Source organism: Engystomops pustulosus, chromosome 5 (genome assembly GCF_040894005.1).
Source record: "Engystomops pustulosus chromosome 5, aEngPut4.maternal, whole genome shotgun sequence".
Classification (NCBI taxonomy): domain Eukaryota; kingdom Metazoa; phylum Chordata; class Amphibia; order Anura; family Leptodactylidae; genus Engystomops; species Engystomops pustulosus.
Genome location: NC_092415.1, coordinates 28,116,865 through 28,139,525, shown reverse-complemented (window position 1 = coordinate 28,139,525; position 22,661 = coordinate 28,116,865). Strand labels below are relative to the sequence as shown.

General features: G+C 46.2%; 2 protein-coding genes across 4 annotated transcripts in view; one reads left to right on the top strand and one right to left on the bottom strand.

The window, feature by feature from the left end:
• Window positions 1-22,661, bottom strand: part of PTDSS1 (phosphatidylserine synthase 1) — a 50,231-nt gene that overhangs the window by 13,707 nt on the left and 13,863 nt on the right. Inside the window, exons 3-8 of one of the 2 annotated variants that reach the window (XM_072151464.1) lie at window positions 10,927-11,040; window positions 6,072-6,163; window positions 3,221-3,265; window positions 2,539-2,663; window positions 871-1,029; window positions 287-438 (exon numbers count right to left, since the gene is read on the bottom strand). In XM_072151464.1, the coding sequence (XP_072007565.1) occupies window positions 287-438; window positions 871-1,029; window positions 2,539-2,663; window positions 3,221-3,265; window positions 6,072-6,163; window positions 10,927-11,040 (687 nt within the window). Of the gene's footprint in view, window positions 1-286; window positions 439-870; window positions 1,030-2,538; window positions 2,664-3,220; window positions 3,266-6,071; window positions 6,164-10,926; window positions 11,193-22,661 lie in introns of those variants that run through there. The other variant, XM_072151463.1, reaches the window with a different exon arrangement.
• The window catches only part of MTERF3 (mitochondrial transcription termination factor 3), a 29,111-nt gene continuing 17,761 nt past the window's right edge, over window positions 11,312-22,661 (top strand). The window contains exon 1 of one of the 2 annotated variants that reach the window (XM_072151465.1): window positions 11,312-11,452. The gene's annotated coding sequence lies outside the window, so the exon portion shown is untranslated. Of the gene's footprint in view, window positions 11,453-22,213; window positions 22,238-22,661 lie in introns of those variants that run through there. The other variant, XM_072151466.1, reaches the window with a different exon arrangement.

The following is a 22,661-nucleotide window of genomic DNA, read 5'->3' as shown; positions in this document are numbered from 1 at the left end:
GGCCCCATCACTGAGACCCCCAACGATCAGCAAGTTAGCCCTTATCCACACGGAGATCCCCTTTACCCTACAGAAACCGTAGCTGCAACACTGTACCCCGTCACGGAGCAGAATATTACGATGAATGACCTGCTAGGTGCTGAGTAGACCCTCATTTTGGAAAGTATAAGGGGTCCAGGCTCCTGCTTCAGGGCAGATGCCATCTTTGATATATATGTTATAATGAAAATATAAAATTTATACAAAGGACACCACAAAGAAAAGTAGCCCCAAATATTGAACCTACTTGAAACTTGCCCAGTGATAACTTCTCATCTCCAAAAAGCGACAGACCACCATGCCAAGCAAGATGCCACCTCCATTACATAAGAGGATATCCAGAATTACTTGGTCCCACCAGCACTCAGCAAAGTTAGGGAGAAGGTGCATAAAAAACAGCTGGACAGGAAAGAGGGAACAGGTTACAAGGGAGAATTTATAGATACAAACATGCGATAAGTCTACGAACCAGTCCCTTTAAAAATGTACATGGAGCACTGATGAAGGATGTGCACTAGTGATTTAAGGAGAACTTCAGTCCTTGTTTTTGTTAGTACTAGGAAACACCCAAACCCCCCAAAAATTAGAAAACCTGTTTAAAGCTTAACTAAAATACCAAAATTAAATACATTTATAGGGCAGCTAATAACAATAAATCTGTCCCCGTGCCCTCTTTCCCTCTGCCTCTCGTCCTTATTTCAGTGGTTTGTGTAAATCACCTTTGTGTCCTGTATCCACAGAACCTGTCACCAGCTAAACATGACATTCCTGCTGACAGGTTCCCTTTAAGTGCAGCTATTCAAAAAGGGGGAAGTTTTTGTGATCACTTACTTCAGTCAGCTCCCATGTGATACTAATAGTCCAGCATAGTCCGTAGCTGCGGATCAGCAAGGCCTTCATAGCCCAGCCCCAGAAGTGGCCGAACGCAAAGATGTCAAAGTGACTAAGTATTCGCTCCCAGGTGATCACGTGGCAATTTATTGCATATTCCTGTAAAAGAAATTGAAGAAAAACTGAGAACAGAAAGAGAGTTCCTTACATGAAAAAGGTTTCAAACCCCTGGCATGGAATTTCTAGGGGTCGTAGCACTAAGACGTCTCCGATTCTCCAGCAACTATTGGCAGGCAACGCTTCATGGGAGAACTATGCAGATTAAAGGAACACTCCAGTCACATCTGATTCATTGTATTATACCCCCTGCAGGGACTGAAGGGAGGAGCAGGACTCCAGGTTCTAGCAAGATTCTAGAAATACAATGATAAGGAGTCCTGCTCCTCCCTCCAGGCATTATCCAATGAATTAGCTTTGACTGTAGTGTCCCTTTAAAGGAAACCTAAAACGTGAATCTACCGGATAATGTAGATTCGATGGCAGCTTCCTTTACTCTGCCCCATCAGTATGCTTTTTTTTTTTTTTTTTTTAATTTAAACTTTTAGTGTTCTAAAAATCTTTTCTTATATGCAAATTTACTCTAGAGGCTACTTGGGATGTGGAATAGTCATGCCATTGTGCGGGAGTTACGGCTACTCTACGTCCCAGTAGCCTCTTTCGATCCCTCCTACCATCAATCTGCGAATCCAGAGCTTCGACATAGAACTCGGGCTTCACAGAAGTGCACGCAGCTCAATGTCCGAAGACAAGATGGTAGGAGGGAAGATTGTAGGAGGGCTTGAAAGAGGATATTGGGACGCGGAGTAGCCCTAACTATTGCACCATGGCGCGGCAACTCCACACCCCAGGTTCCCGATGGAGAGTCGGGGGGGGGGGGGGGCGGGGGCGAGGTAGACAGCTCCACGCCCAGGGGACCGCTCCCCTATAGCCACGCCCAGGGGACCGCTCCCCTATAGCCACGCCCAGGGGACCGCTCCCCTATAGCCACGCCCAGGGGACCGCTCCCCTATAGCCACGCCCAGGGGACCGCTCCCCTATAGCCACGCCCAGGGGACCGCTCCCCTATAGCCACGCCCAGGGGACCGCTCCCCTATAGCCACGCCCAGGGGACCGCTCCCCTATAGCCACGACCAGGGGACCGCTCCCCTATAGCCACGCCCAGGGGACCGCTCCGCTATAGCCACGCCCAGGGGACCGCTCCGCTATAGCCACGCCCAGGGGACCGCTCCGCTATAGCCACGCCCAGGGGACCGCTCCGCTATAGCCACGCCCAGTCAAAGCTCACATGGAATTGAAAAGTACAATATAACATAGCAGATCTTTTTTTTGTAAAAGCTATTTTTAATACAAAAACTGTTTGGCAGTGTATGTACTATGCTCTGTGGGGACTGGGGGAGGGTGCCAAAAATGGGTCTCCTGTGACAGGTTTCCTTTTAGATGTAAGACATCTGCCACTGTAGTGCCACCTATAGGAAGCAGAGTTATTGGTGCACTGAATGACGATGGCTGATGTAATCACATGTGACAAATAAAGCTGAGGAACCTGAATGACAAATGGCTGCATAAATAGCATCTACAGAAATAAGTGAAGAATGGACGACTTCCCACCATAATATCGGCTTCTCTGGTCGCATAGCGCAGGTTTGGGTCCAGCCAATACATCACCGCCTTCACCTGCTCCCAGTTCAGGAACAGCAGAAATACTAAAAATAGGAAATATAGGACACTGAGGCCTGGAAGACAAAATAAGCAGAAACAAATTAGGATTTCACCATGAAGCACGAGTATAAAATAAATACAGAAACCGCATAAATGAAGATAAATAATGAATGAAAGGAGAAGTCTCAGCCATAAGTGCCTGTAGGATACAATCAGCAGCAACACAACAATAATTGGAGGTGGTGGGTGAATGAGGCCTCAACCTCAAAGGGTAGGCCATGTTGCTGCACTAAATACTTTGTGAGTTTTAGGATGTGTGTAGCCTCTCGGCAGGTCAACTCACAAGTTTCTCATCCCTTATTGAGGTTCGCATGTTCTAGGAGGACACCAAGAAACCACAGGCCCGGCGGCAAACAATAACAATATGTCCGGCCCCGACACACACGCGTCCTCACCTCAGGGAATAAGATTCATCTAGAACAGTTGCCTGAAATATTCCTGGACGGCGAGGTTATTTCAGGCCATAGAAGACGGCAGAACACCACAAATTTTATAAAATCGGGTCTTTGGGCTGTTCTTGTGTTACTACATAGAGGCGAGAACGTGCGCAATTCTTAGAAATTTCACTTACCAAACACCATCCTCCATAGTGCAGGGTGCGGCCTCGTGAAGGGACCTGCAGAGGTCAAAGACTTATGAGAAAAATATTTGGTTGAACACAAAGCTACTTGTTCTGTGCAAAAATAACCAAATGTTTCCCAAAGATTATGTATAGTCCCACATTTAAGAATTTCCACAGGTCGACCACTGTACTTCTATCCGATGCAATGAAATGAGTGTCAGAATTATTTTAAAGGGAAACCAGGAGGAGGTTTGGGGCTGTCCATCAGGTGAACAAATAATGACAGATTGCTAAGGCCCCTTTCAGACTAACTTTTTTTGCTGTTGTATGCTACCCGTACCAAACTGTTTCGGTAAGGGTAGCATAGAGCCACATGCATTTCTATGGGCAATTCATCCATACATATGAATGGACGTACTGCCCACCATACCGTACACAGGAAAAACATAGAATTTGCTCTCTCTCTTTACTCTGTACGTACAGTCACGCCCCCCCCCCCTCTCTCTCCAGCATACGGCTGTATGCCGGCGCGGGCCTTTAAACTGATTGCTCAAGATTTACAATCTGCTGGCAGCATGTTGGATAGAAACGCCCTTTGATTTCTAACATATATTTATTATTTAAGTCCATTAGACTATTTCTGAGAAATTCTTATTTTAATCCACATGCTAATGAGGCAGTTGGTCCCCCCGGCTGTGCCCTCTCAAATAAGCAGGAGATTTGTCTTGTGAGAAGCATGGGGAGACACTGGAAGAGAGGAGGAGAGAGATTTAGTCTGGAATAGCAGGGCCCCAGGTGCTGAGGAAACCGCCAGGTGCACAAACTGACTCATTAGCATACGGATTAAAATAAGAATATCTTGGAAATGGTATAATGGGACAAAAATATTAAAAGGTACGTTGAAAATTAAAGTGCATTTCTCTACAACATACCACCAGCAAATAGTAACCCTTAAAGGGAACCTACCACCACGATTCTACCTATAAAGGTAGAACGGGTGGTAGGTGGATGTAAGGGACGTGAGTAGACTCCCTTAAAGGGAACCTACCACCACGATTCTACCTATAAAGGTAGAACGGGTGGTAGGTGGATGTAAGGGACGTGAGGATAGCCCTTTTTAGAGCTAATCCTCACGTCCCCTCTAACTTTTGGCAAACTTTATTGAACTAATATGTAAATTTAGTTATGCGGCTCCTCGTAGCTGCGCGCCCTCGTCCGTCATGATGGCGTTCTGCGCAGGCCCGCGGCTGAGCAGCCACAGCTCCGAGGCCGGAGCTACTGCGCATGCGCGTAGCTGCGCGCCGCACACAACAGGGTAGGAGGAGTAATGTGGCTTCTGGGGCGTGGAGTAGCCGCGCTGTGTAGCCTCGTGCCCGGCTACTCCACGCCCCAGTAGCCGCATAACTAAATTTACATATTAGTTCAATAAAGTTTGCCAAAAGTTGAGGGGACGTGAGGATTAGCTCTAAAAAGGGCTATCCTCACGTCCCCTACCCTAGTATTTTTACCAAGGGTTACTATTTGCTGGTGGTATGTTGTAGAGAAATGCACTTTAATTTTCAACGTACCTTTTAATATTTTTGTCCCATTATACCATTTCCAAGATATTCTCATTTTAATCTGTATGCTAATGAGTCAGTTTGTGCACCTGGCGGTTTCCTCAGCACCTGGGGCCCTGCTATTCCAGACTAAATCTCTCTCCTCCTCTCTTCCAGTGTCTCCCCATGCTTCTCACAAGACAAATCTCCTGCTTATTTGAGAGGGCACAGCCGGGGGGACCAACTGCCTCATTAGCATGTGGATTAAAATAAGAATTTCTCAGAAATAGTCTAATGGACTTAAATAATAAATATATGTTAGAAATCAAAGGGCGTTTCTATCCAACATGCTGCCAGCAGATTGTAAATCTTGAGTAATCAGTTTAAGGGCCCGGGCCGGCATACAGCCGTATGCTGGAGAGAGGGGGAGGGGGGTGGGCGTGGCTGTACGTACAGAGTAAAGAGAGAGCAAATTCTATTCTATTCAGATTTTGTTTCCCGTATTAACAAGCTAAAACTGGGAGCAGAAAGGAAACATGGAAGAGTTGAAAATCTTTCCATTATAGTTTATCTTTAAATGATCCATTCCTGGTTTCTCCATACAAATACTAAAGGAGAAGACTGAATACTGTTGTCTGAATAAGGGCCAAGCGTCCCAATGAGACAAAGGCCTACTAACCCTGATAGAGAGGCACTGCCCAAGGCTAAAGCTCTTTGAGGAAATAGAATTGAAGAATGCAGTGGTACAAGGTCCGTCATGCCGGAGTAAACAGAGGATTAATCTTTGCCTGTCTAGCATGCTGGCGTGATGCCCGTGTGTACAGGTGCCACAAAGCTGGTGTAGTACCAGGCTAGGGGCAGCACTGGACAAGGCACACATCCCATTTCTGTGTAACCCTATAATACCCCATATTTCTTATATTATGGGGGAATACAAGGATTTACTAAAACTACCACAAAGGCACGCCCAGCTGATCTGATATCGATCATATATCCCAAGATTAAATATTCAATATAAAAAAATAATAATAATTGTATACAGGCGGTCCCCTACTTAAGAACACCCGACTTACATACGATCCCTAGTTACAAACCGACCTATAACTGTTATCAAAGGCGACTGTAATGAAGCTTTATTGTTAATAAATGCTCTTATGACAACCCAACATTTTTAACAGTTCCGACTTGCATACAAATTCAACTTAAGAACAAATCTACAGAACCTATCTTGTATGTAACCTGGGGACTGCCTGTATCTCGTAATAGTAAAAAATGTTAAAAACTTGCACGCAGGATGTTACAGAGCCAAAAGAATTCCTTACCATTGGGGAAGGCTAAGACACTGATAATAAGGAAGAAGAAGATGACTGACAGGATTCCTCTCCATATATTGTCTTCTGGGCTTGTGTCTTCCCTAAAACACAAAGAAAGATTAGATCAATACGGGAAATAATCACTGATATCTGAGCCCTCCGACTGCACCATATTAAACTGTGGTCCCATTTGTTCCTGGGAAATATATGAAGACATTTTGCACTTAGTGTTACCATTACTTGTGTCCACCTGTCGGATCTCAATGTAGTGTAAGAGAGTTGCACCCAGAGGTCAATAGGTTTATATATTTCCTAGAGGAATAACAGAGGGCCTTGCTGTAATGTACTGCCCATCATTGCATCTGCCTGCTCCATTCTAACTTGCGCCCCAAAATTCTCTGCATGATGTCATTCATGTCATAGAAAGTTTCTAGGTTTAAAAACTAGTTCAGAGGGATTTGCTACTAAGAAAGTAATGAGGGTAATGAGCCCTACCCTAGCCCCTCGTGATCTGCCTTTACAGGCTGTTACACTGTATCATCCTTCCCCTTTTCTTAGCACTTAAAGGAGTTTTTCCACCAATCAAGTAAGCCCTATCCATAGGATAGGGCCTAAAGTTAATTGATCAGTGGGGATGTCAGTGACAAGACACCCACAGATCAAGAGTACAAGGGGTCCACGGTACCTCCATTGGACACCTCATCGCTTCCAGAGATGAATAGAGTAGTTCCATTCATCTACGGGAGCAACAAGGAGTCCGATGGGAGTACCGCAGACCACATCGGACCGACCATTCTCATGATCTGTGGGGGGTCTCATACCTGAGAACCCCAACGATCAACTAATTAGGCCCTATCCTGTGGCTAGGGCCTAACTTGATTGGTGGGAAAACTCCTTTAAGTGCTAAGAAAACCAAGGGGAAGGGTGAGACACTATAACAGCCCGTGAAGTCAGAGAGACTATGGGAGCCCCTCAGACACATTAGCATAAGTTGATTTTGGAAGGCAGGAGGCCATGGATAACAGATATAAGAAGATCACCACAGTCCCGGTGCCTGGATCTATGGGTCTGTGTCCCTGGTTTATCATGATGGGTTTTCATGGTAGATTTCCATGAAGTGAAAGTATGAGCGCTCCCGGCTGTAAATCTGCTTATCGGTCCGTTACATACTTGCCCAGATTACAGCGTTCCTGGTCCGTTACCAGACAGAGTAATCCGATCAATGTAACTAGGAAAATAATTTGGCTCTGTAATACCTCAACATCTCCACTATTATATGTTTCATAGACACCACAGAAGAGCCCCACTGTCTGCACATACATTGTATGTCTGTGGACCTTAGACACCTTGGAGCTTAACTATATGGTCGTGGACCTTACTTATACCTGGGAAGCTTTTCGACATGATGGGAAGTGTATGTGTAAGTTTCCACCTTTTTAAAGGAAATTTACCATTTGCTTTTATGCAATGTGAACTAAACACACCTTGAGAATGCTGCAGCTACACCGATGCAGAAACATATCTTGTTTAATCCCTGAACCGAGTGGTTTTGCTGAAAAAACTATTATAAAATTATGATAATGAGGCTCTTTCACTCCTGTGGCTGCCCCAGCGCTTCTCTTCTTAACCAAATTATGCACTGCTTCAGAGAATGATGAAATTACTGTGTTGCCCCTGACAGGCAGAAGTAATCAATCGCTATACCATCTCCCAGATTCTGTGTATCCAGCTCAGATTGATTAGCCCTGTCTGGACAGTTCAGGAAGCCCATGTGTATGTGGAATTTATGTGTTATGTACGGCAGCCAGCTCCTGAATTTAATAATTTTTTTTATTTATTTTTTTTTTTTTTCAGCAAAACCACTCAGTTCAGGGATTAAACAAGATATGTTTCTGCATCAGTGTAGCTACAGCATTCTCAAGGTATGTTTGGTTCCTAATGCATAAAAACAAAAGGTAGATTTCCTTTAAGATAAGATAATCCTTTATTAGTCCTACAGAGGGGAAATTACCAATGGCCTGTACTCAGACCCCCAGTGATGGGAAAGGGACACCACTAAACTACTATCCCCCTCAGGTAGGGTATGAAATTATCTTCTATCATTCCACGTTTCAGATCTTTTTTAAAGGGGTTGGAAAAAAGATCTGTACCATTTAATAATGTGCCGGGCGGTGGATGCTTGTTTACTTGTACTTGGAACAAAGTTTATCCGTGCCCCAACCTACCAGGACCTTCAGGCATTCAGGTGAGCCGACTCTCCTTCCTATGTTAAGCTCTTGTTTGCTCCTGTTATAAACGGCAAAATTATACTCCTTTGTTTACATTGTTGTGCCGAGGTTCTATTATCGTGCGGTTCTTATCTGTACTATATGTACTGGGGTCATACAATCTATAGGATTTGTTACACACAGCAGCTCATTATCCTGAGATTCATCTCCCTTGATGTAGAATTCTGTCATTTTCATGATTTTATGAGTAATAAATACAATTCTTTTTTATTTGTATATCGCTATTGAAGTTTTCCTCTCCGTCTCTCTTTGTGGTTTGGATTATGTAATCGAGAGGCCTAGGCGTTAACCCCAGTGATACAACTGGGGAACCAGCACCTATATTGTAAGGTGTCTTTTTGATTGTTTGTATGTATCCATTTCCTAAGGGACCAAGGATCCGGTGATAATAATAATCAGATTATGTACTGGGTGTTCAGAGCGTCTTAGTGTACAGCCCAGGACTCTCTCATCCCTCACAACTCTACAGATACAGGCGGTCCCCGGGTTACGAACAATATAGGTTCTGTGGGTTTGTTCTTAAGTTGAATTTGTATGCAAGTCGGAACTGTATATTTTATACTTGTAACCCCAGACAGAGTTTTTTTTGGTCTCTATGACAATTGTATTTTAAAAATGTTGTGTTGTCATAAGAACCAGGACTAACAATAAATCTTAATTACAGACACCTGTGATAACTGTTACATCTGATTATTGTAGCCTAGGACTAAAGTACAATAAATTACCAATATCCAGAGGTCCGTTTATAATTAGGGGTCGTATGTAAGTCAGGTGTTCTTACGTAGGGGACTGCCTGTAAGTCGGGTGTTCTTAAAGGAAACCTACCGCTTGAAGTGGCAGGTATAAAAGGGAACTACCGAGCACCAGCTGCCGGAGCTTATTTTTGTTAGTGTTTTAAACCGCAGTATCGCGGTTTAAAACACTTTTTAAACTTTATGGCCGGAGCTGCTTCGGCGCAGGGAGGTACGCGCTCGGCGCTTACCATGCACGCGACCGTGTGCACGGCTACATAGGAAGTGAAGGAGAGCCGCGGGCACGGTCGCGTGTATGGTAAGCGCCGAGCGCGTACCTCCCTGCGCCGAAGCAGCTCCGGCCATAAAGTTTAAAAAGTGTTTTAAACCGCGATACTGCGGTTTAAAACACTAACAAAAATAAGCTCCGGCAGCTGGTGCTCGGTAGTTCCCTCTTATACCTGCCGCTTCAAGTGGTAGGTTTCCTTTAAGTAGGGGACCGCCTGTACTGCCACAACACTAGGTGTATTTTGGTTGGTCACGTACTCTCGCCCTGCTGTCCACGGGCCATGTAGAATAGCATTGTGGATCAGACATCCATGTAGAGGTTCTATTATCTGTTACATTCTACAGTCCTTTATCTTAGTGTAAGATAAGGCACCCACATAATCCGCAAAAGCATGGCCGATCATGTCTGAGGATGACTTTCTATAATAATATGTGGTCTTGGGGTTCCCCTATGCAGCCCATGACGACACATTTTCTAAAATTAGGGGGCACCAGAATAAATAATGGTGATGACATATAGAAATGAATGGGAAGGAATGAAACACATTCAGGTCCATGCGATTACCCTCTGCTGGGGACACTTACCGCAAGAACCTACAGTGATAACTGGTGGCGGATGACTGGAGGATGTAACACATAATACAACCATTACATGGATGCCTGATCAGTGGACAGAAGTCAAACACTGACAGCTCAGATACAGACATTTACATCATCCGAATCCTTCTGATATGAAACATTGTAATTGTCTGGACAGAAAATAGAAACATTTCCATTAGATACAGGGGATGAAATGTTTTTTCTAGAATTCACTCTTTTATGTGAAAGCTCACCCATTTACCTATAAAAGAAATAATATCTCCTCCAGAGTAATGTGAAAACAAGCAGAGAAGAGTCTTATCGGCCAGAGATGAGCCAAGATCCGAGGCAGCAGGGCAAGCATCACTTCAGATACCCCCATCTTCAGTTCTATAGCACCTAGAACCGTGCTGGTGTCATATTAAAAGGTAAGAATCTCATCTTTCATCAGAGTAAGAAGCGGAGGTACAGGCAGTTAAAGAAATAGGTAGGAACTAGATATTTCCAACCATGTCTTTACCAGTCTGTACATCCAGTTCTATAGATCAGAGAACCACGAGCATGATGCGATCTGAAAGATGAGATTCTACTTAGTAGGATGATAACAGCACTTTCCTAAGTACCACCGCCACCGAAGTGATTCTTACTCTGTGAAACTTGACTCATCTCTTACAAAATCTAACTCTTCTCTGCTCATTTTCATACACTGGAGGAATTTTTTTTTTAAATTTCACATAAAAGAGGGAATTCTAAATTGGAGTTCAGAGGGGGCTGGTAAATTAAAGGGGGAAAATCAGTTTTTTTGAATAATGGGGGTTGTAGTCCATCACAGAGGGAGGAAGCCCACCCAGATTTACATAGATATGCATGCATTAATAACAACCAGTAGACAATGGGTTACTACTACTCCCAGCTGGACAGGATGCAGCTCAGCTGGGGGTTGTAGTACCTCCAGCAGGGTGTACAGCGCCCCCTTACCTGGTGAAGGCGAAGTACATAAGACTGATGATGGTGAAGGTGAGCAGGGTGATGGTGTGCGGCTTGTAGAAGAAGTCTATGGTGATGTCCTCCACTTGCTGCTCGTTGATCATCCTGAAATGAAGTTTGTAGTTGACATCATCTTTGCTAAGAGTCCTGGAGCGCAGACAGGACGCCATGTCCCTGCAGCGCCCTCTCCGCCCAGCCAGGAAGCCGCGCCGCCACACTGCCTGCCCGGAGCGCACCAAGTGCCGCACAGGGGGGGCCGGAGCTCTGCACATTGCAATAACATCACTACAGCGGGGCCTCGTCTACTTCATACTGCTAGTGTGTAACGCGTATTATTTATAGAATGTGTCTCATATTCCTCCTCATCCTCTGTGCTGTAAATGGTTCGTGTGTGAGATAGCGAAAAAAGCGTCCACCCCTCTGAGGTTAGAGAGTGGTACAGGCCATAGAGGAAGTGCAGCGCTGCTGTGCACCCACATGGGTGCTGATGTGCGGGGGACTGCGCTGGAGGTGACAGGTCTGTGTGTGTGCTGGGGGGGCTCAGGGTGGGCTGTGTAACACCCTCTGTGATATAGTATCATCCTCTATCATACAGCGCTACAGATATATATGTACATATATACATATATGACTATGCAAGGACAGGACATTCCCTTGAAGGGCTTGATCGCTTTCTAATAGGAACAGCGCCGTAAGTCTTCATAGGTTGTGTCTAGTATTGCAGCTTATCTCCATTTCAAGGAGTAAGGCTGAGTTGCAATACCACGTACAACCTGCAGACAGAAGTGGCGCTGTCTGGTCATCAATACAGGATGTGTTCAAGGGCGCTAAAGGTGATCGCCGCCTTCTATTTCACAGATCAGTCACATCATGTCAATTTGCTATGTGGCCTCTGCACACATGTCCCAATTAAGAGTTTAGGACTGAACTGCAATACCATCAACGGCCACTGTACGATGTGTGGCGCTGTGCTAGGAAGGAAATGAAGAGACTGCAGCATTCATCTCAGTGTTGTAGTCTTTTCCATCTATTGATCCTAGAATTTGTCTGCTTTAAAGGGAATCTGCTATTTAAAATAACCAAACCCCAAATAAATACGGTCGTTCATAAGAAAAAAATCTGATTAAAAAGCCATTGACCTTATCCCTAAATGGCTGCAATGTTAACCCCTTAACGTCCTGGCCCTTTTTTGTTTTTTTTCATTTCCATTTTTCACTCCCCACCTTTAAAAAAAAATCTGACTTTTTACATTTTTTTTACACGTAAAGATGGTATTGAATATTCTATGCCGTGTACTGGGAAGCAGGAAAAAATTCCAAATGCAGTGAAAATGGTGAAAATACGCATTTGCGCCGTTTACTTGTGGGCTTGGATTTTTCGTCTTTCACTGTGCGCCCCAAATGACATGTCTACTTTATTCTTTGGGTCGGTACGATTACGGGGATACCAAATTTGTATAGGTTTTATTATGTTTTCATACATTTGTAAAAATTAAAACCTGTACAAATGTGTTTTTTTTTTTTTTTTAAATTTTGCCATCTCCTGGCGCCAATAACTTTTTCATAGTTTTGTGCACAGAGCTGTGGGTGGTGTCATTTTTTGCGGCTTTTGATGACATTTTCAATCCTACAATTATTAGGACTGTACGATCATTTGATCACTTTTTATTGAATTTATTATATTTTTCAAAATGGCATAAAAAAAGTTCCATTTTCCACTTTGGGCCCTATTTTCCGTTACGGGGTAAAACATAGTGAAAAACTGTTATTATATTTTGCTTGGGCATTTTCGAACGCACCGATACCTAATGTATGTATGATTTTTACTGTTTATTTATATGACTTCTAGGGAAAGGTGATTTGAATTTTTATGTTTTTTTTTTTTTTTTTTACTATTTTTCAGACTCTCTAAGGTACTTTAACCCTAGGTTGTCTGATCGCTCCTACCATATACTGCCATACTACAGTGGAGATTTTCTTCCTCATTCATTACAATGTGCAATGGGTTCAAAACGAGACAATTACATTTTGATTCTACTTCCCTACCTCCTTGTTCCTGATTGACGGGTCTCACTGCTAGGACTTGATTCAGTATGGAGGGACCGTCTGACAATATTCACCTACAGTCATATACAGTTCTGTTTACTTATTATTAGAGGTTAAAAAAAGAGCTGTACACAGTGCTTTGAACTTGAGAGAGAGAGAGAGCACCGTTACATCACCGAGCACTTCATGTCATGTGACCAGGGTGATGTCCTCTAAGGTCCTTTACCCAGTACGATTTGTAACAACAACCACATGTATGTATCTGATCACCTGAAATCACAGCAGCCTCCACGGACTTCTATTCCTCCCCATCCTCCATGGAGGTTGCTGTGATTTCATGTGAACAGATATATCTGATCTTACTGGGTAAAGGAACCTAGATGACATCACGTTGGTCACATGACATAAAGTGCTGAATGGTGGAGGAGGTATAATGCGTGGGGAGGAGTAGATGGGAGGGGCTATCTGAGCAGGAAACCCCCTTCTGATGAAAAGTAATATAACAAAAAGTTGATTTATTGGGATGAGAGGTTCCCCTTAATATGCAAATAAACAGAAACCATCACTTTTTCTGGGTTAATAAACCAATAAGAGGGTGGCCAACTGCCGTAGGAGATGGACGCACTGTGTGCAAGCTCCTCGGTCCAGCCATCCTACCCTTGAAGGGGGTCTGACACCCCAGAAAGAGTCACCTCTATCTCCAGGGGGCTTATCGGGTCCCATACAAGTACCTCTGTCCGGGGAACTTTGTTGCTGACTGGCCCCCACGGATTCCCGGGCCTCATCCACTACCAGAGGACTTCTGGCTCCATCACAGCAGGGCCGGTGACTGCTGCTCCCCATCGCTGCCCCACCGGAGCATAAGGTGGGCTTTTGTGACTGGGGGGGGGTCTTTTCAGGCTGCGGCCTACTTGCGGCCTACCTGTGGCCCGAATCCCCGGCCTCGCCTGGCGGCGGCTCCCGGCGCATGTGCACCCTCACCCGGACCGGAAGTCGGAGGTTCACCGCTGGCTCCTACATCAGCCCAGCTCTGCCCAAAGCCCCATCTGGCCTCCGGATCCCTGTAGGAGCCTCCGCAGCCCGTTTCCAGCACCCAGCAGGCCCTGAGGCCCACAAGTTCAGCGAGGCCTACTAGGCCTCAGAAGCCTCGGCCTCGAGTAAATCTGCTGCCCGACCTTAGGGCTCTGCATCTGGGGAGGTGATCAGGAGCCTTCCCCAGGGACTACACTGTGGATCCCACTATTTGGTCCCCAGGACCATTGTCAGTAAGGGCCCCTGGACTCTGCTATACCTTCTGTTAAGGGGCTAAGACTGTATACTGCTCTTCCAGGCATAGGGGCATCTTCCCGGCGTCCGTTACGCATTCATCAGGACGGATTGCTGTGGTGTTCCTCCCCATTGTGTGCACCCTTTGCCTGGTTCCCCTGCTGGCAGCTGAATACCACACTCTGATACTCCAACATCAGGTCAGTTGTGCTGGCGAACGGCTTGTCTGTAATTTACTACCTCTATGCACCAGAGCGAGTGTGACGAGGAGCGTGGCTGGACCTTGAGGAAGATGGCCGCACACTGAGTGAGCTCTGCTACCCCGGTGCCAGAATTACCCTGAAAGAGAGGAGCTACCCTGGCCCCTAAAGCTAAAAAGGCCCCTGGAAGGGGAGTGAAGACCCCTGGACCACGACCAGCCACACCGAGAGGAGATACGGCACTCACCCGGTACCTCCGCTCCGTTCCCGCCACTGAACTACCGGCGGGGCCTGCGCACAGTCGCAGAATGCCGGCGAAAACGGCTCCACCAGCATCAGCGGGAGCCACGCCGTCGCCCGCAGCCTCAGCGGGTAAGCGCGGCTCCCCGGACACCTCCATATTGCCCCCGCAGATACGGCGCCATGCGGTGGCCTCCCCGCAACACACGTCTTCCGGTCGCCATCTTGGCGCCCATGCGCCACAAGTGCAGCAGGCTTCCCCTCTGGCGCAGCAGCGACAGTCCTCAGGCGCATCGACTAAGGAGAAAAGACAGGGATCTCCTAGGCAGCAGCATGGAGGTGAGCAGATGTCCCAAACTATTGACCCTCTGCTTATTGATGATGGCTTGCCCCCTGTGGCATCAGGACAGGGAGACCTGCGAACACAGGCGCCGCCTCTCAGATCCCCGAATATATCGCAGCCAGGAGTGTTCACACCTGGGATTCCATATGTGCCGCTATCGCAGTCACTTGGTGACGACATCAGTGCTACTCCTGCTATGGCACGCTATGCAGCACCTTCCCCAGAATGGGAGTCCTCACCCGAGCAACAATTTACCACCTCTGCTGAGGACAGGAGATTACCGGTCCCTGATCTCAACTGGCATGCCCACTTACAGAACCTGCCCACTAAAGAGGACTTTAAGTGTTTGATGGCTGAGGTCAAAGAAACCTTTAAAACTGAATTTTCGGAGATGAGACGTGACATCCAGTCCATGACGCAGAAAATTGACACCCTGGAAGCTGAGCAAGCAGATACAAAACGCCAAGTTTCTCATACGCAACAGGTTCTGCACACACAGTCCTCCATGCTACAGGATATGGCCAGACATCTGGAAGACCTGGATAACAGGGGCAGGCGCAACAATATTCGGGTGAGGGGCATCCCTGAGGTTGAGGGTAAGGAGGATGTCCGTTCTACTCTCCAAGCCTTGTTTTCTGCACTGCTGGGGGAACCGGAGACGCAAGTCAAACTAGACAGAGCACACCGAGCACTAAGGCCTAAATTGATGGGGACGAACCCGAGAGATATCATCTGCTGTGTCCACGATTTTGAGCTAAAAGAGCGTATTATGTCCCTGGCAAGGAAAAAGAGAGATTTCACTTTCAATGGCGAGGAGGTGCAGCTCTATCAGGACTTGTCAGCAATTACCCTTCAGAAGAGGAGGATTATGCGTCCGTTGCTGAATGTGTTACGTGAGCACGAGATCTCCTACAGATGGAACTTTCCATTTGCTCTATCGGCGACCAAAGATGGAGTCACGACCACACTATCTGCAAGTGCGGATTTGCAGGAATTCTGCAATGTCTGGGATATCCCGACTCCAGAGATGGATGATTGGGACCTTCTCCCTCCACCGAGGTTTCAGCGGCTAGATGGCAGCCAACCAGAAACGAAGAAGACCGCGAAATAGAACCTCCTCTAGAGACCTGCGTGATTAAGGGCGACTGACCGCCCTGCTGCATATCCTTTACAGTTATCTTCTTGTGCCATGTTGGTCCAGGGGAGGGGGGTTTCTTTTATATAGTTGTACTTCCAGGGTACTTCCTCTCTTAATCTGTTAACTACTTACGTGCACTAAGGCACTGGGGTGCTTCTCCCGGTGTAACGTTTCATTGTAATTTACTGTTTAACCCCTTTTTTTCTTAGGGTGTGATAAACTTGTGCTTCAGAGTGTTTATAGACCTTTTAGAGGTCTCCGTTGCCACACTACCCCCCGTGAGTAGGTCCTGCTCAGACCTTACCCCCCTAGTTTTTAGGTGGTTAAGGATTCTGGATCAGCCGACTGTGCTCCCCGAGTTCAGGGGCAGACCGGCTGTATAGACCTACACTGGAGATAGGAGGGTTCTCCTCTCTCTAGTTTCGGTATTGTCATTCTATTTTTTCCCTCCCTACTTGGTTTGTCCTATTTATTTGTTTTCCCTTCCCTGTCGTACTTGATTGAGTGTCTGTCTCCCCGATTGTCTGTTGTGTCTTTGTGTGTCTTTGTTTTCTTTTTTGTCTCCCCTTCTGCTGTAGGGTGCTGTGTACGGGGGGCCTCATTCCCCGCACCTGGAAGAGGGGTGCCAGAGGCACTGATTAGATCCTCCCCGTTGGAGACCGTCCTGAGGTAAAATCTGCATAGGAGACACTACCTGCACCAACCCCACACGATAGCTGTTTAATTCACCATGGTCCAGTTCCTGACACTGAATGTGAAGGGGCTCAATTCGGCCCGTAAGCGTCGCCTCGCGCTTAATGAGCTGAAAAGATCTAGAGCCGATGTAGTGTTCCTGCAGGAAACGCACTTTGATACCACCGGGAACCTTAATTTTGCGAGGCATCTGTACCCTGTCTCCTATATGGCCTCCACCGATAATAAAAAGGCGGGAGTAGCGATTTTATTCTCTACTTCTTGTCCCATCGTCCCGGAAACAGTGACCTCGGATCCTAATGGGCGATACATTATCATTCAGGGTAAATTGTTTGGGTCCACAATTCTCTTATGCAATTTGTATGCCCCCAATAAGTCTCAGGTTCGGTTTGTCACCAAAGTCCTGAACAAATTGGCTAAACTCCCGCCAGCGCCATTACTGCTGGGGGGCGACTTTAACGTAATTTTTTCAGAAACCATGGACCGCTTAGCAGTAAACCCAACGCCCCCAGCAAGATCCCAAAACTCCATCTCCACGGCCTTCCGCAGGGTCATCCGACGTTTTGCCCTATATGATTTATGGAGGGTGGGCAACCCGGGCGACCGCTCTTTTACCTTCTACTCGGCCCCGCATGGCACGCACACCCGTATTGATTACTGGTTTGGAGACATACAAATACTGCGGCTGATGCAATCTGCAGAGGTGGGGGATATTTCCTGGTCAGATCATGCGCCAGTACACTTAACACTAAGGGAGGATTTCTCTTCAGTTAGGGCTTGTCACTGGCGCCTAAACGAGTCCCTTCTTAAAAAACCCTTAATTAAGGAGGAGCTTACTGCAGTCTTAAAAGAATATTTTCAATTTAATGAGGAATCTATACCCTCCATCCCTATGATCTGGGAGGCCCACAAAGCAGTTTTTAGGGGACACTGTATGGAGCAAGGGGCCAGACTCAAAAAGAATAGGCTGCACTTGGAAAGGGAACTGCGAAAGGAGATAGGCAAACAAGAGGCAGCACTTCTAGCTAAACCCACTAGGAGTCGCTTACGCCGATTGACAGAGACAAGGGAGCAGCTCCGGGAAATTCAAACGCAAGCGGTGGAGAAACTACTTGTGTTCACTAAACAAAGATATTATGAGCAAGCCAATAAACCGCACTCTCTGTTAGCGAGGCAGCTGAGGGAAAGGAGAGACCATCAGATCCCCCATGTCATACGGGATGCTGCAGGAGGCTTACTTCATGACCCGAGGGCAATAGCATCACGCTTCCATGAATTTTATGCCAAACTATATTCTCTACCAGATACCCTGCCCCGAGACGAGAGCCACAGGAAAGCAACGCTGGTTGATTTTTTAGAATCGTGCTCCCTTCCAGGGCTACCCCGGGAGGCTGTAGAGGCCCTCAACTATGACCTAACACCAGATGAGATAGGAGAGGTAATAAAGGAAATGCCCAATGGGAAGTCCCCTGGCCCTGATGGGCTCACATACTTGTACTATCAAGTTTTCTCCGATGTGTTGTTTCCCCGTATGACGAAGTTATTTAACACCTTCCTCAAAGGCGAACCCATGCCTGAGACCCTTACTCACTCATACATTACTCTCATCCCTAAACCGGGAAAAGACGCAACTGATTGTGCCAATTACAGGCCAATAGCACTCTTAAATACAGATTTGAAAATTTTTACGAAATTACTGGCCAATCGTTTGATTCAGTGGATCCCCCACCTGATCCATAAAGATCAGGTTGGGTTTGTCCCTGGTCGACAGGGGGGAGACAACACTAGGAGAATAATTGATCTCATTGACCTGGTTAACAAACGGGGGGATCAAGCTCTGGTATTGAGCTTAGACGCGGAAAAGGCGTTTGATCGCCTTAGTTGGCCCTTTATGTTCCAGGTCATGGAACAAACCGGTATACGGGGCCCTTTCCTTCAGGCGTTGAAAGGGCTATACTCGAATCCCACAGCCCAAATCAAGCTCCCGCACGCATCTTCCCCACCTCTGCAGATACGCAATGGCACGCGACAGGGTTGCCCGCTATCCCCGCTTCTGTTCATACTGTGCATAGAGCCACTGGCCTCCATCATCAGGCAAGACCCTAATATTCATGGTATTGCTCTCCGGGATAAAGAATTCAAGTTGGCGCTTTTCGCGGACGATATTTTGCTTACTGTAACCCAGCCCCTTATCTCTCTGCCCAATTTACAGGCGCGGCTGGTACAATACGGGCGCTTATCCGGATACAAGGTCAACACTACTAAGACGGAGGCTATGCCGCTTAATTTACCACAACCATTAGTGGACAACCTCAAACTGTCCTTTAAATTCAACTGGAAAACGGACGCTATTAAATATTTGGGGTTATTACTGACTCCTTCGTATGGCTCTCTCTATGCACAGAATTTCCCTGGGCTTTTCCGGGAGATAAGAACCTTACTGGATAAATGGAATTCCCATCCCCTGTCTCTTTTTGGCAGGATAGCAGCGGTCAAAATGACCATCTTGCCTAAGTTGCTTTATGGCTTTGAGACGTTGCCAGTGTCGATCCCGCTAGGCGCCTTGCGATCTCTACAGGCGCTGATCTTGCATTTCATATGGGCCAAAAAGAGACATAGGGTTTCCAAGTCAGTCCTGTTATCCCACAAGTCTAGGGGAGGTTTGTCAGTGCCAGATATCACTAAGTATTATTGCGCGACCCACCTGAGACGCATTCCAGCCTGGTCCACTTTGTGGGCATTCTCCAAGTGGATGGAGATTGAAAAATTGTGGTTAGCCCCATTCCACCCCAACTCCTACCTCTGGTCTGAGAAACCACCCCCGACACCTAGCTCTTTGCTAGGTCCCATTGCCTTCACGATCAGGGTTTGGAAGGCTTGTATGAACAAATTCCCTTTGGTGTCACAGTGTTCTCCAATGCAGTCTTTTTTACATACTCCTTCCTTGCAGTGTGCAGGGGCTATGCAGGATTTCAAGCCCTGGCATGAGAAGGGGTTATTCAGATTTGCAGACATTGTGGACTACCGGGATAGGAAGATTTTACCCTTTGAGGCCCTGCGAGACAAGTTCAACCTCCCGCCCTCCGCCAATCTGCACTATATGCGGATCAGACATCTGCTGCAATCCATAGAGGGTACTGAGACGGTCTCGGTGCCTACGGTTTTTGAGCACATATGTAAAAATGCCACTCAAACGGCTGGTCTTATATCAGACATTTATATGGTATTATTACACCCGGACCCAGAAGAGGTGATCGCACATCCATACATGACCAAGTGGGAGGCCATAGTGGGGGAGACGATATCACAGGAGACTTGGCAGTTGATCTGGCGGAGGGCTGCAGAGACGTCTCGTTGTGCCACGAACAAGGAGAACCAGTACAAGCTAATGTTGCAGTGGTACCACACACCCTCTTTGCTGCATAGACTGTTCCCTGACACACCTGACATCTGCTGGCGTTGTGGTCTCGCTGGCGGGACCCTTCAGCACATCTTTTGGAGCTGCCCATTCATACAGCCCTTCTGGCAAGAGGTAAAGACTCTTGTTCAAGCAGTCACAGCGGTAGATGCCCCGCTCTCCCCTCTATTCTATTTACTGAATGTCTCTCCCCAACCCCTGGCCAAGACAACCACCAAAATGTGTCTGCACATACTCACTGCAGCCAGGTGCCTGATATCGCAATTTTGGAAGAGACAGGCCCCCCCCCTCTCGCCTCGACCTTCTCTCCAGAGTGAGGGGTATTCGCACAATGGAATCCCTAACTGCTTCCTTGGACAATCGTATTCAGGCTTTTGATAAGGTGTGGAACCAGTGGGACCGTTTCTGGGCAGAGGAGTTGGGGCGTGAGGAGGGGTGAAGCGGTCATCCAATGGATTGGGGGGAATCCTTTTTCATTGTTTACATGTCGTTTGTCGTTTCTGTGAGTATGAATGGTACCCTTGTGTCTCTATTATTGGTTGTTTTTTTCGTTATGGGTTATTAGGATCATTGCTAGGAAGGTGTTAATACTTAGGCGAGTATGTTTGATTGTAACCTCTAGTGGTGAGGCCAAATATTTCATGAATCCGATGCAGTTCCTGACTGCCCATTTATAGGCCTCTGCACTGTTAGGATTCTGTGTAACATGATAACACACCTGGAATCGTTGTTTACCTATTATGTTGGATAAATGAATAATTTCTAGCCAAAGTAACAGATTGGTGTAAATTCCTGCTCCTAGATCTTGTTTTTTATATGTTTAAATTGAAAAATTTTATTGCCTGTTTATATGCTGACATGTGTCATCACATTGTATGTTAAACGTTTAATAAAAATACAATTATAAAAAAAAAAAAAAAAAAAAAAATAAACCAATAAGATTTGCAGTCATATCATGGCAATCTCTCACCCACATGCTCCATGACACCCTGCAGCGATGACACCCACGTCACTGGTCCAGACTCTAGGGGGAACCTGCCCGCAACTTCATTTTTTCAAACAGCGGTGACAGGTTCCCTTTAATGTTTAAATAAATAATAATGGGGGAGATTTATCAGACGTTTCTGAGGTAAAACTGTTCTAGTTGCTCATGGCAACCAATCAGACCTCAACTTTTATTTTGTAAACCTCTGTGGTAAAATGAAAGCTGCACTCTAATTGGTTGCCATGAGCAACCAGAACAGTTTTACCTCCGATAAATCTCCCTGCCTTTTTTTTTTTGGATAAGTTTCTATTTCTACTGGAATAAATTAAGAGCCCATAAAGCAGTGGTGGCGAACCTATGGCATGGGTGCCAGTGGTGGAACTCAGAGCCTCCGCTGTGGGCCCCCAAGTCATCATCCCAACACGGAGCTCAAGAGACAGGACACAAGGCTTGTTCCTAGGTAGCCCAGGACATTCTAGATGATGTTCTAAATTTATCTTCCTCCTTTTTTCGTATTTGTGTCCTCAGGGCACTTATATCATTAAAAGCTGAGGCAGCACAGATTGGGCACTCGGGCTGGCATAGGACTAGGACTGTGGAGTCGGAGACCATTTTGGTGGAGTCAGAATAAAATGGACCTAATCCAACTATATAATGAAAATCTTGTATATAAAGCTGGATGTGTGTATGTCCGCTAAAGGAATCTGCACCGTCGTGTTTACAGTCACCAAATTTTGCACAGTGGCTCTCTGTGACTCAGGAAATGTCATAGTCTTGGTTTTGACCCAAAATTTTCACCCCGCGCTTTCAAATTCCACTTATTAACCACCATATACGGAAGCCATTGTCTGCTGCTGCTGTGGCAGTTAGAAGCTGAGCCGTGATTGGTTGCTGCTTTGCCACAGGTCATTAATATGAGCTCTGGGATGTGATTGGTTACTACAGGCAATGAGTATAAGACACATGTGTGTGAGGTAAGATGGATAGGGATACAGAGAGAGGGGGAGATTTATCTGAAATGTTTGAGGTAAAACTGTTCTAGTTGCCCATGGAAACCAATCAGAGTGGCTGTAATATTATAACCAGCTGTGGGAAAATAACACTTGAGCTCTGATTGGTTGCCATGGGCAACTAGAGCTGTTCTGCTCTCAGACACCTATGATAAATCTCCTCATAGACAAAGTGATGGGAATGTCGGGGACGGCCACTGGAATGGGCGTGTCGGGGACAGAAGGTCAAAAAAGTTTTTAAAAAAGGGACGGTCAGTGACAGAGACAGTCTGAGAGAGTCTATAGATGCATATTAAAATATTTTTTGTTAACCCATTCTATTTTGTTATATCTAAGAGCAGCTATTTACTATCCGGGGCAACGCCATGAGCTGCAGCTAGTATATAAT